This window comes from Cyanistes caeruleus, chromosome 17 (genome assembly GCF_971803275.1).
Source record: "Cyanistes caeruleus chromosome 17, bCyaCae1.hap1.1, whole genome shotgun sequence".
Classification (NCBI taxonomy): domain Eukaryota; kingdom Metazoa; phylum Chordata; class Aves; order Passeriformes; family Paridae; genus Cyanistes; species Cyanistes caeruleus.
The window spans coordinates 2,093,274-2,105,952 of record NC_141717.1 but is presented as its reverse complement, the minus strand read 5'-3'; the positions used below and the strand labels follow the sequence as shown (position 1 = coordinate 2,105,952).

The 12,679-nt window shown below is 61.2% G+C and overlaps 2 protein-coding genes across 4 annotated transcripts; one reads left to right on the top strand and one right to left on the bottom strand.

Annotated features, from left to right (window-relative positions):
• The first annotated feature begins 4,187 nt into the window (after positions 1-4,187).
• Positions 4,188-7,105, top strand: IGFALS (insulin like growth factor binding protein acid labile subunit). Its single transcript, XM_086854961.1, has 2 exons — positions 4,188-4,203; positions 4,777-7,105. The coding sequence occupies exons 1-2, from the start codon at positions 4,188-4,190 to the stop codon at positions 6,588-6,590; spliced, it is 1,830 nt and encodes a 609-aa protein (XP_086711087.1). The 3' UTR covers positions 6,591-7,105.
• Positions 7,106-7,946: 841 nt separating this feature from the next.
• NUBP2 (NUBP iron-sulfur cluster assembly factor 2, cytosolic) lies at positions 7,947-12,559 on the bottom strand. 3 transcript variants are annotated; one of them, XM_086854643.1, is made up of 7 exons: positions 12,369-12,537; positions 10,965-11,083; positions 10,182-10,380; positions 9,813-9,967; positions 9,539-9,649; positions 9,178-9,247; positions 7,947-8,617 (listed from the first exon to the last, which is right to left on the bottom strand). In XM_086854643.1, exons 1-7 carry the CDS (start codon positions 12,400-12,402, stop codon positions 8,475-8,477), a joined length of 831 nt encoding a protein of 276 aa, XP_086710769.1. In that variant the 5' UTR covers positions 12,403-12,537; the 3' UTR covers positions 7,947-8,474. The 3 variants fall into 3 exon arrangements, with proteins under 3 accessions (XP_086710769.1, XP_086710768.1, XP_086710770.1); XM_086854642.1 differs by having other exon boundaries at positions 12,188-12,401; XM_086854644.1 differs by lacking the exon at positions 10,182-10,380 and having other exon boundaries at positions 12,369-12,559.
• Between the last annotated feature and the right edge of the window lie 120 nt (positions 12,560-12,679).

The following is a 12,679-nucleotide window of genomic DNA, read 5'->3' as shown; positions in this document are numbered from 1 at the left end:
GAGGATGATGATGGACTCGTGCAGATAAACACGATTGAGGATTGTCACTCACACCATGACAGTGACCGCTTCTCCCACGGGGTGGGAACACCGAGCCGGTTTTGTCCCCGGCAACGCCACAAAAAGCAGATTGGGGCTGAGGAATGAAGTTTTGGGGTATCACTGAATCCCCACCCCCATTCCGGACTAAAGCACTCAACCCCACCGGACCCAAATCCCAGCTCTGTCCTGAGCTTTTCCCTCCTCTTGTCGGGTGCGCAGCCCCGGGAATGCGGCTGAGGAGATGGAGCCGCTCCCAAAGGCGCAGGAGCTCCAGGAGAAGCTCTGGAGCTCTCAGGCACCGAGCCCCTGTTTGCTGTCACCTCTCTCCTGGCAGCCCTCGGCGGGGTCCCGCATGGCCCCGTGTCCCCAGGGGCAGCGGGGAGGCTCACGGAGTTCTGCAGTGACTGGCTCCATCTGGCTTCCAGCGCCAGCAAAGGGAATTCCCGTCCGCTCCCGGCTCTGCCGAATTCCTGCCGGGATGCCAGGGCAGCACCTCCCGAGCCTGGCTGTCCCAGCCATGGGGAATCCTCTGGGCCCCCACCCATCCCCCCCAGCACATTTTCTCTTTATAGCCAGCCTAAATCCACCCTCTTCCAGTTTAAATCACCTGTCTTTCTCCCTGCTCTAGGAAAAGCTTTTCTCTGTCACTTTCCCAAGCCCTCAGGCTGCCACAAGGTCTTCTCCAGCCTGGAGAAGGGAGTGGAGGAGGGGGCTGCAGATCCTCTCTCAGCTCCCCCAGAAAGAACAGGAAAGGTTCTTGCAGCCCCCAACCATCTCCAGGGTCCCCTCTGGATCTGCTCTGGCCCATCCCTGTCCTGGGATCCCAGGAATGGATGTTGGTGAGCTCCAGAGGGAGCTGAGGGGGAGAATCATCTCTTGTGATGAACACCCCTCTTGTGATGCAGCCCAGGAGATGTTGGGGGGTTCGTGGGTTGCCAGCACCGATTGCCACCCCATGACCCATTTGTCACCCCCTGGCATCCCCGGGGGCTGGGATGGGGCAGGGGGGGTGGGGCTGGAGCCTTGTGACCACAGCCAGGGGAAGCAGCGCGGTCCCTCTGCCTCACCCAGCCCGTCCCTCCACCCAGGCACCCCGAGGAACAGGCTGCTCCCTCCATGTCCAGGAGAGCTGACACGGGGCATGGAAAACACCATTCCCATCTCCCTGCCCACCCTGGCACTGTCATGGGATGAGTTAGGCAGGGTGGCCTCCCTTCCCTCTGCTCACTCCCCCAGTGCAGCTCCATTCCCACAGCCACTTCCCTCCTGCCTTCAGGCACCTCCAAATCCCTGCTCCCAGGGTCCCCTCTTTTCCCCACACTGCAGTGTTTGGGAATTTTCCCATCTTGGCCTCCAGCAATGGCTGTGGCCACCCTGAGTCACGTCCTGGGGACGTCCTCACCTCTCCCAGCCCAAGCAGTCTGGCCAGGCTGGTGCTGTGGTTCCATGTGGCCCCCAGGACAGTAACTGGCATCAGGAACCTTTCCCAAGCTCCCACAGCAGCCCCTGCTTTGTGGCAGGGCAGCAGGTGGCACTCAGAGATGGGGACCTTCACCAGCAGCTGCCACCACTTCCTGGTGCCCATGTCCAGCAGCAGGGACCAGGATGACCCAAATGTGGCTGGACAGAGAGCATCAGGCAAAGCCCCACTCCTGGGCCTTGGTCCCTGCTGGTGTCCCCAGAAGAGTGGCACAAACCCTGTGGTGTCACCCCTCCCCTCTTTTTTGGGCACGCTTTTGGTCCTGAACGAGGAGCAGGAGCGCTGGTTACCCTGGCAACGTGAGATGCTCTCCCCCAGACAGGAACAATATTTGGCAAGATTTGCTAAAAATACTCCCTGAGCTGTGCCAGTGGCCCACGTGTCACCTCCCTGCTCCCTTCAGGGCCCATGGGGTGGGTGCTGTAGCCCTGGTGGAGCCTCTGGGCGCTCACCCTGGCTGGCTGGGGATGGAGCAGGGATCTCCTGAGCTCCCACAGCAGATCCCGGTCCCCTCCCCAGCTCAGCCAGCCCAGGGACACCACAGGGACAGCTGCTGGCATGTCCCACCCATAGGGACTGGGAAAGCTCCCTGGGGAAGGACCTGCAGGCACAGGAGAGCTGCTGGGGAAGGTAAATGATTCCTTAAAGTTTAAATAGGTTTAAAAACTACTTTTTAATGATTTTGCTGCTTTTCATAATACCATTACAGCCTTCTCCATGGCAACCAGGGGAGGGGCTCAGACTTTGGTCCCAGCCAGGGAGTTTATCTGCTGGAGCTGAAGTGGTGGGGGGATCAGATGGGGGGGTCCACACTGGGAAGGGGACTCCCATGGTGGGGACCCAAAGCGAGGTCCCCAGAGTGGCTGTGGAGCTGTGGATCACTGAGCAGAGGGGGTCTGGGGGGCAGGAACCAACACCTGCAGGGTCCCAGCATCTGCTGGCACAGGAGGAGAGGCTGCCAGGGAGGTTTAGAGGTGGAAATAGGCCTGGAGGAGATGCCTCAAGGATCTCTAAAGGTGGAGATGGGTCCAGCTCCTCCCTGCACCACAACCACAGTGGGAAGGGATTTCCTTATTTACCCTCCTTATTTTCCCATTGCATCTCATTCGATATTTCCCTGGGGGGGAGCTGCTGGAGGCAGTGATAAACCTGCTCCCTGCTGCAGGCAGGCCTTGTTTAAACTTCCCAACTAGGTTTTGTGGGTTTTGGCTGGCTGAGCTGTGCTGGTTCAGCTCTTCTTAGCTCCCAGATTGATTACACCTTGTGTCAATATGTGCTCAGTGCCTATTAGTGGGTGCACGTATCCCTATCCCTCATTTCTCCCTCCTGATCTATAAATTCCCAGAAGACAGGATTAAAATAGAGGGGGAGGAGAATTCCACTCGAGGCCAAAAGGGAAGAGAGAAAACAGCCTGTGGGAAAGTTGGGTGGCAATTCTGGAGCCTGGATGTCTCTCCTGGATGTCACCTCTTCCCATGGGCATGGCAATGCCTGGTGAGGTGTGGCCTGTGGGGAAATGCCAGGCTCCCGTGGGAAGGGGCAAGGTGGGAGCGTGCTGGGGTCCTGTGGGAATGGTGGGGGAGAGAATCCCTGCTCCACCTGCTCCTCCCACCCCAGCCTGGGGGAGCCAGGGCTGGGAAGAGGAACCCCAGGGCAGAGGGTTTGGGGAGGGTGGGGGTGAGCGGTGCCAGCCCGGGGCATCTCCAGGGAGGAGCGGGGCTACCAGGACAGGGGGAGGTTTAGCCAGGGCTTTTCTATCCGGCAGCCTCTGGCCACAGGGCTCTTGCTGGGGTTTTTTCTTTCTTTGTCTTTCCTGGAAACTGGTAAAAGATTCCTGTGTTGGAGCCTGGTGGGCTGGGACACAGAGTGAGGTCAGCGACCTCCCGGGGCTGGTTTTGATGAGCTGCCAGGGCAGAGTGTGATCTGCCAGCCCTGGAGCATCACCCACCCTCATCCCACGGGCACACAGAGGAGGGGGGGACCCCCACAGCCTCAGCCGGACCCTGGCTTTGCTCTCTGTTTCCCCTTTGCCACAGAAGCGGGGGGCAGAGCAAGGTGCAGAGCTCCCAGCACCATCCCCACCTCCAAGACAGGAGGGAAAATGGGAAAATGCCCTGGAGGGGATGAAGGTTCTGCCCCCGAGGTTTTTAGTGCCACACAGGGAAGAGTTTCTTCCCGTTTCCCCATAAACCCTCAGGTGTTTCAGCCCATCTCACACTAAGGCTGATCCCCAGACCTTCAATCCCTGCGTCCTACGGATGCTCCAAACCCCAGCGTGTGGATTTTGTGTCCTGATGGAAAGCGAGGATCCCCTGCAGAGCAGGGCAGGGTCAGCGGTGGGACCCTGCGAGGTTGCCCCGTTCCTCCCTCCACGCTCAGAGCCCACCCAAACCCCACGTGTGGCAGGACCACCCTCTGCAGGAGGCCCATGGGCTCCGGACACCTCGCTCCGTGCCCTTGTCCCGAGCTGCCCCGCAGGGGAGCAGCGAGGAGCCGCTGCCCGGCCGGGCTGGCCCCGAGGCTCAGCCCCAGCAGCACTGGGGTTAAGCCCGGCCGGGCGGGCGGCTGGACAGGCGTCAAGGTGCTTGCTCCATCCATCCCTGCGCAGTCGGAGGGGCCGGAGAGCGGAGCGGGAGCCCTGCCCTGCCCTGCCCTGCCCGCCGCCATGAGCGCAGGCAAAGGTGAGGCTGGAACTGCCCTCGGCCAGGCTGGGGGGACAGGCAGGGACTGGGGGGGCCACGCTCGGGCTCTGCCCGGGCTCCAGTCCGGTTACTCTGCTCCTCCTCCGCTGCTAATATGACATTTTGGGGGGCCCCGAGCTGCCTGCGGGGGCTGCGGGCGCTGCAGGACAGAGCCCAAACCCGGATGGGGAGGGCAGGGATGGGCACCGAGATCCTTCAGTGCTGGGGGGTCAGAGGGGGCAGCTGGGGAGGAAGGGGGAGAGGGGTCTGGGGGCCTTTCCCCATGAAAGGGAGAAGCTGCCGTTGCAATACAGAGATGAATTTGGGGGAGTCCCTGCAGCCGAATGGTCAGAGCTGTGGCAGGAGCAGGGGGGTGATTTTGGGATTCCCAAGGGATCCGGCCTTGGAAAACTCCCGCAGCTTCCCCGTGTGTGCAGCGGGCTGGGAGCGACCCCTCCACCGCTGGCCCAGAGGTGCCGGCACCCGGCCGAGGGGTCCCGGGGGTGTCCCGGGGGTGTCCCCTAGAGCGGCCACAGCCCTGCACTGACAGTGTCCCCTTTCCTCCACCCCCAGCAGGCATCCCCCTCCTGCTCCCCCTGGCCCTGCTGCTGGCCGCTGCCTCCCAGCCCCCCGGGGGGGACCCCCCGAAGGAGCCGGGGGACGGGGAGGGTCCGCGCTGCCCCGGGCCCTGCGCCTGCAGCCTGGACGATTACAGCGAGGAGCTGAACGTGTTCTGCAGCGGCCGCAACCTGAGCCGCCTGCCCGAGGACGTGCCCCACAACGCCAAAGCCCTGTGGCTGGACGGCAACAACTTCACGCTGCTGCCGGCCGCCGCCTTCAGGAATTTATCAGCCCTGGACTTCCTGGACCTGCAGAGCAGCCAGCTGGGCTCCGTGGAGCAGCACGCCTTCCACGGGCTGCGCAGCCTCTACCACCTGCACCTGGAGCGCAACCGCCTCAAGCACCTGGCCCCGCACACCTTCCTGCACACCCAGAACCTCGTGTCCCTCAGCCTCAACAACAACCACTTCAGCAAGGTGGAGGAAGGGCTGTTTGCCGGGCTCTCCAACCTCTGGTACCTGAACCTGGGCTGGAACTCGCTGGTGGTGCTGCCTGACAAGGTGTTCCATGACCTGCCCAACCTGAGGGAGCTGATCCTGGCTGGGAACAAGCTGCCCTACCTCCAGCACCAGCTCTTCTGCAGCCTCACCGAGCTGAAGGAGCTGGACCTGAGCGGGAACGCGCTCAAGGGCATCAAGATCAACATCTTTGTCAAGCTGCAGAAGCTGCAGAAGCTGTACCTGAACCACAACCAGATCAACGCCATCGCGCCCCGCGCCTTCGTGGGCATGAAGTCCCTGCGGTGGCTGGACCTGTCCCACAACCGCCTGGTCTCGCTCTACGAGGACACCTTCCTGGGCCTCCTGAGCCTGCACGTGCTGCGCTTGTCCACCAACTCCATCGCCGGCCTGAGGCCCAGGACGTTCAAGGACCTGCAGTTCCTGGAGGAGCTGCAGCTGGGGCACAACCGCATCCGGAGCCTGGCGGAAAGGACCTTCGAGGGGCTGGGCCAGCTGGAGGTGCTCAGCCTCAACAACAACCAGCTGCAGGACATCAGGGCCGGGGCCTTCCTGGGGCTGCACAACGTGGCCGTGATGCACTTGTCTGCCAACTGCATCAAGGTCCTGCCTGACTTTGTGTTCAAGGGGGTCAGCAAGCTGCACAGCCTCCACCTGGAGCACAGCTGCGTGGGCAGGATCCGGGCCGGCACCTTCTCCGGGCTCTCCAGCCTGCGGCGGCTCTTCCTGCAGCACAACAGCATCTCTCTCATCGAGGACCAGAGCTTCAGCGAACTGCACGAGCTCCTGGAGCTCGACCTGAAGCACAACAGGCTGAGCCACCTCTCGCCCCGCCTCTTCGTGGGGCTGAGCAACCTGGAGTACCTCTTCCTCTCCTCCAACCAGCTCCTGGAGGTGTCCCAGGACACTTTCAGCCCGCTCCAGAGACTCTTCTGGCTCGACCTCTCCCACAACCAGCTGGAGACACTGGACAACAGTGTCATCTCCCCCCTGGCCAACCTGCGGTACCTCAGCCTGAGGAATAACTCCCTGGAGACCTTCTCGGTGGCATTCCTGTGTCCCCCCTTCGCCCTGGAGCAGCTGTGGCTGGGGGGCAACAATTGGCACTGCAACTGCTCTCTGAAGGGCCTGCGGGACTTCTCCCTGCAGCATCCCGCCGTGGTGCCGCGCTTCGTGCAGTCGGTGGCCGAGGGGGACGACACCCACGTCCCCATCTACACCTACAACAACCTCACCTGCCGGCACCCCCCGGGCCTGGCGGGGCTGGACCTCCGTGACACTGCCCAGGAGAGCTTTGCCCACTGCTGAGCTGGGCTGGCCCTCCCAGGGACCCTCATTCGCCACCTCCCCGGCCCTGGCCCGGCCCCCCCGGGGCAGCAGCAGCAGCAGCTGGGGCTCCGTGGCCGCCCCAGCACAGATTTGCCACCACCTCCGGCAGCCGCCTTGCTCAGAAGATGCTGGATGGGCACCAGCGCCCCTGGGCTTCAAACTGAGTATTTCAGCCCTTTAATATTTAAATAGCGGCCCCCAGGGCAGAGCTCTCAGCAGGAGCATCTCTGGATGGGGGAACGCTGCACCCCCAGCCCTGCAGTCACAGCAAGGGAAAGCCCTGCCCAGGCCAGGACTTTTATGAGACAGAACAAAGTGTTTCCCTGCCACGGAGCAGTGGAGAAATCCTAAAAGCCCCCCCGAGCTTGGGGAAGGGGGCAGAGGACTTGCTGTAACGATTCCTTGCAGCAGCAGGTGTAGGCAGGGCACAGGAAGCCACTCGTTGCTCACCTGATAAATGGCAGCAGACAAATAAACCTTTGGAGCTATTGCAACCCACCTTGTAAGTTATGTTTTTTCCAAAGCTCGTGCTGCCTGTGGCCTGGATTTCTCCCCAGAGCCCCTCAGGGTGAGGGATTCAGGCTCCTGGGGGGCTCCCAGCATATCCTGCAAGCCCTGGGTGGGTGACACGTTCCCAGGGAGCGAGAAAGAAATGCCCAACTATGCACAGAAGCCAACAGCCCTGACAGATTCCAGCACTACTGCCCAGCTCTCCAAATCTCAGATAAGTGTCCAAAGGTCAGGCAAAACTTTCCTGGAAAATTGCATGAGGGGAAATCTGCTCAGGTGTTGGTCCTTGTGCAGCGGGAGCAGGGCTGGATGCTGCTCCTGCTCTCCTCCAGGCAGTGCCTGCCTGCTGTAACCCACTCTCCTTAGTGGAAATCCAGGAATTCCATCTTCCCAAAACCTCACTGTGAGGGTGAGCCCCAAAGGAGAGAGGCAGGCAGGAGTGGCTCAGAGTGTGGGAGGGAGGGAGATGAGATGCAAAGCCACCACCCTCACTGCTTCCCCAGCTTAACTGCAGCCTGAAGAGGAGAGCAGGCCCCGTGGGAAGAGGAGCAGGGATCAGGACGCTGGGAAGGACCAACCTGGGGACACAGAGGAGCCCCAGGCTGGGGCTGGAGAACAGCTGTGGCAAAGCATCATGAAGGGCTGCCAGGGCCTGCTCACAGCAAGTCAAGGTACAGGCTGGATCCTGAAGCTGTTATAGGAGAGATTTAGCTGAATTCCAGCAAGGAAACCAGGGAAAAGCAGGAAGCACCTTGATGCACATGAAGGGCTAAGACTCAGAGATACAGCAAGGCCTGAAGCCATGGAGAAACATAAGCCACAGACTTGCATTTTAAGAAAAGTGTTTACTGCCTGGAACCTTGAAAAATATTCCTGAGTTCACACAAGGCTGGCAGGCCCAAGGCCTCGTTTCCAGCACAATGGGATGCAGCTCCCAAAGGCATTTCCCAGCCTGAGCTGTGCCCTCACCAGCCCTGCAGGAGCCAGTGAGCCGAGAATTCCCAGCACAGGGGCCTGGCCTGGCTCCACATGGGAGCACCCAGCCACTGAAGCAAGTCCTGTGTGATCCATCAGGCAGGGGCAGCAGGAGAAGGCAGCAGCACGTGGAGCCTTGATCCAGGTGATCAGAGCCGTGTGGGAACGCTGAGGGAAGAACAGCACTCAACACTGCAGCACCAGAGTCTCTTTGAGGCTGAGGGGATGCAGCTGCTTCCCTCTGGAACATCCTGCAGCAGCAGGAATCTGTGCTCCCTCTCCCACAAGCCAGTCAGACAGTTTGAGTTAAACAGCTCCTGCATCCCCTTCCTGCTGCTGGGGCTGCCAGTCTGGCACTAGTCCAGCTCCACACCCTCCTCAGGAGCTCCTCTGCGAAGTATCCACTATCTGCTGGGCAATGTGAGTCAAGGCAGGGAATGCAGAGCTCTTGGGAAACTCCTGGATGAAGTCTCTGCCTTCTTCCAAGCTCTGGCTGAGCTGGGGGTCCAGAGGGACGCAGCCTGTGGAACAGGGGAGGGGAGAGTGAGAGCTCACTCCCTGTATGGCCAAGGTCTGCATCCAGGGATAAAAAACACACTGCCACAGTCAACTCCAGGAAAAGTGGCAGGGAAGAGCCACCATTGCCCTCCCTGAGCTCTCCAGGAGATAATTCTCACCTGCAACCACTTCCTCTGGGTCCATGACCCCACTCCACCCCACCCTGGTGCTTCATGTGAGGGGCTCTCCCACCTTACCCCAGCCCTGTCCAGGGACAGCATTCAGCCCTCAGCCCCCATTTCTCAGGAAGGCTCCAGACGTTCCAGCATGGCTCTTATGGAGCTCCAGGCCTGTTTACATTGTCACCATGATATCAGCAGTCAGAGCAAGCTGCTGGCATCACCATCTCTGTCCCAGCAGGGCCAGGGGCCCACTGTGAGGAGTTTAGATGGCAGAGAAGCAAAGCTCAAACCTGGGCTCACAGCCCAGCCCACCTGCCCCTGGGATGTTCTCTCTGTGCTCAGCCCTCCCAGAGCACCACGAGGCCAGCCCTGAGCAGAGCCCTGCTCCACAGGCCACTCACCCAGGAAGGGCACCCCGGCGTGCTTGGCCAGCTCCTCGCCTCCCCCTTTGGAGAAGATGTTTGTGCATTCCTGAAGGAGGAAGAGCAGTGAGTCAGGAAGGCCAGAGCCCAGTGTGACAGGGCAGGAGCTGCCAGGCCCTGAGCAGAGCCAGCTCCCCTCCACCCTCCAGCCCCAGGCATTCCCTGTGCCCCCGCCCTCTCCCAGCGCTCCTCGGCAGAGCAGAGCCCAAAGCCGGCAGTGTCTCCTCTCCCCAGCCCACAGCATCACCCTCGTGGCATTTCCCAATTCTCCACCCAAGGCTAGCACAAAGAAGAGCCCACAGCAGCCCCAAAGCTGGACAAGAAGGTCAGGAGAGCTCACAGAGCAGTGGGGGCACACGAAGCCGCTCATGTTCTCCACGATGCCGAGGATCCGCAATCCTGCCTTCCTACAGAACGTCAGCTCCCGCCTCACATCCCCCACGGACACAGCCTGGGGGGAACAGCAGCAATTGGGGATCTCTCTGGCCACACTGACTGCAGCTCCAGAGCAGATGTGTACAACAAGCATCCACAGACAGCCCTGTGCAAACCTGGGGTGCATTTTCCCTGCTCCAAACCTGCTCCCTGCCAGGAATTCCAGCCCCGTGTCCTACCTGAGGTGTCGTGACCAGGATTGCTCCGAGCAGCTGGTAGGGCCTCAAGGCCTCCACGGTGGAGATGTGCTCATCAGACGTGCCTGGTGGCGTGTCCACGATGAGGAAGTCCAGCTCCCCCCAGGCCACATCGGTGACAAACTGCTTGATCAAAGCTATGGAAATAAAAGGGGCAGATAAGAAGACCCAAAGCTCAGTGGGTTCCAGCAGGTGGCTCAGGAGCCGTGGGCCCCAGGGAGAGGGGACAGGGCTGTCAGCACAACGTGTGCTGCACTCTCCCCATCCGAGTGACTTCAACCCATCCTTGTGGAACAGGACCTTCGTTCCCCCAAGGAATAACCTCTCCAGGAGTGTTAACCCTGGTGTTACCGTTTTTCTTGGGTCCCCTCCACACCACGGCATCGTCCGGCCTCTCCAGCAGGAAGCCGATGGACATGAGGGCGATGGCCTTGTCCTGGCCCACGAAGACGGGGACCCAGCCACTGTCACACTGGTGCACAGCACTGTCCTGCACCCTCAGCATGCGGGGGATGCTGGGGCCACACAGGTCCACGTCCAGGATCCCCACCTGGGGACAGGCACAGCCCTTCAGACAGGCCCAGCAGGGTGGGCTCAGGAACCCCCAACCACCCAAATTTGGGCTGCTCACAGCACTTCCACAACTGCCTCTGCAGCCACATTTGAAACACAAATGCTTTAAATTTCATATTTCTCCTGAGCTCCTTCTCCCCAAGGAGCATCTCCTGGGTGTTTCCAAGTTCTTTATGCCAGAACCCAAGTGGCACTGGCTGCACAGAGCCTTTAAAAACATCCTCAGGGAATTCAGTCTCTCTCCTGTCCATACATTTCCTTCTTATCCCAGTTTTAAGAGTCCTTGAGCTCACCCACTTCACCCCACAGAGTGAGAGTGATAGCACAAAGCAGCAAGGTCATGTCCCAGTGCAAATTTCAGCAATAAATATTGGGTGATTTAATAAAATAGATAAAAGAGAAGTGAAGTGCAGTACCTGATCCAGCTACCTGAACTGCATTTTCACAGATATTCCACATGCTGCCCACCAAGGACACCCACATGGAAAGGATGGGCAAAATCCAGCCCAGCTGAAGGCTGGGAGGGAAAAGCCAGAGCTCAGCACCCAAACCCTCACTCACCCTCTTGCCAGCGCTCCGCAGTGCCAGGGCCAGCTCGGTGGAGAGGGTGCTCTTCCCAACGCCGCCCTTCCCAGACAGCACGAGCAGGATGTGCCGCACCCCAGCCAGGTTGGTTCTCTCTGCAAGTGTATCACAGAGTCACAAAATATCCTGAGCCAGAAGGGACCCGCAGGGATTATCCAGTCCAGCTCCAGCCCTGCACAGACACCCCAACAACCCCACCCTGTCCATCCCTGGCAGCGCTGTCCAAACACTCCTGGAGCTCTGGCAGCCTCGGGGCTGTGCCCATTCCCTGGGGAGCCTGGGCAGTGCCAGCACCTCTGGGGGGAGAACCTTTCCCTGAGATCCAACCTGAACTTCCCCAGCACAGCTCCAGCTGCTCCCTGGGGCCTGTCACTGTCACAGGAAGCAGAGATCAGAGATCCTGGGGAGGAGCTCCAGCCCCGGTGAGGTCTGACCTCAGTGTAAGGCAGTGGGAAAGAAGAGGTGGATGTGCCACAGGCTTTTTGTCATCAGGAAAGGGACAAGGAGAACAAAGGCAATAACGACAGTGCGTGGGGAGCAGAGGCTTGTCCCGATGACCTAAGCGGCAGCTGGGCGGCACAGCAACAAACAGAGCAATAAACAGAGCAATAAACACGTGCTGGGCTCGTGAGGCTCGGCCCGGGCATGGCCGGAGGCTGATGGTGAGCTCAGGCCCTTGGCGTTTCCTTCCTCCGTGCCACACCAGTCGCTTCCTACCAGTCCCACGTTCCTCTCCAGCCTCTCTTCCACTCCCTGCCGCGCTGTCAGCGCTCCCGGCTCCGCTTTGGGCTCGGCTCCCCGGAGCAGGGAGCGTTCGGGACCGGTGTCTCCGGCCCGGGACAGCGCCGGGGGCAGCGGGGAGCTCCAGCCGCCCACCCGGGGCCGCATCCCGGGCACCCGACACGAGCCGGGCTGGGCCCCGGGGCATGGAGCCCGCACACACCATGGCAGAGCTCATCCGCACCTCCGCCGACGGTAAAACCGCGGGCCCCACAGCGGGGAGGGGAGAGAAGGGGCCCGGGGAGGGGCGAGGCGGGGCTCGGCTGGGAGGTGTCCCCGGCACTCCGCGCTCGGCCCAGTTACTCGGTGTTGTCTGCCGCGGGAACCGGGCCCGGGCTTCTGACAAGACTCAGAGTCAGCTCCCGGTGCCCGGTGCCCGCTGCCTATGGGAGCCCAGCCCGGCCCGGAGCTCCCCTCACCGGGAGTCGGGCTGAACGCTGCGGCACCGGCTGGGCCCGAGCACCTCGGAACTCCGCGGAACCGGGTCCTGACCCCCCCGCTAGGTCCGGCCATTCGGGTTGGTACATCCCCCGCGAGACAAGTAGGTTCCCCCAGGTCGGGATCCCGGCTCCCCCGGGCCGCGGCCTCCCCGCCGCTCACCCCCAGCCGTCTCCTCCATGTTGCCTTCCCGCATCGCCCGCTTCCGTCTTCCGCCGGCTCACGGTCCCTCCCCCACTGACTGACAGATGTTGTGCCCAATCGTAGGCCGCGATCTCACCGGAGGCTTCACCCTCCAGAGCTTCGCAGCCAATCCACTTCTCGTGCTCCCCTCGCATCAACCAATGGGCTTAGTGCTTTCCCTTCGCGAGCGGTCTCCCAATGGCGCTGCTCTCTGGAGATTGGCACACGGGACAACCAATGGCTCTCCCAGGCCCCGCCCCTTCCGTCCCGCTCCGCCTGTGAGTGACAGG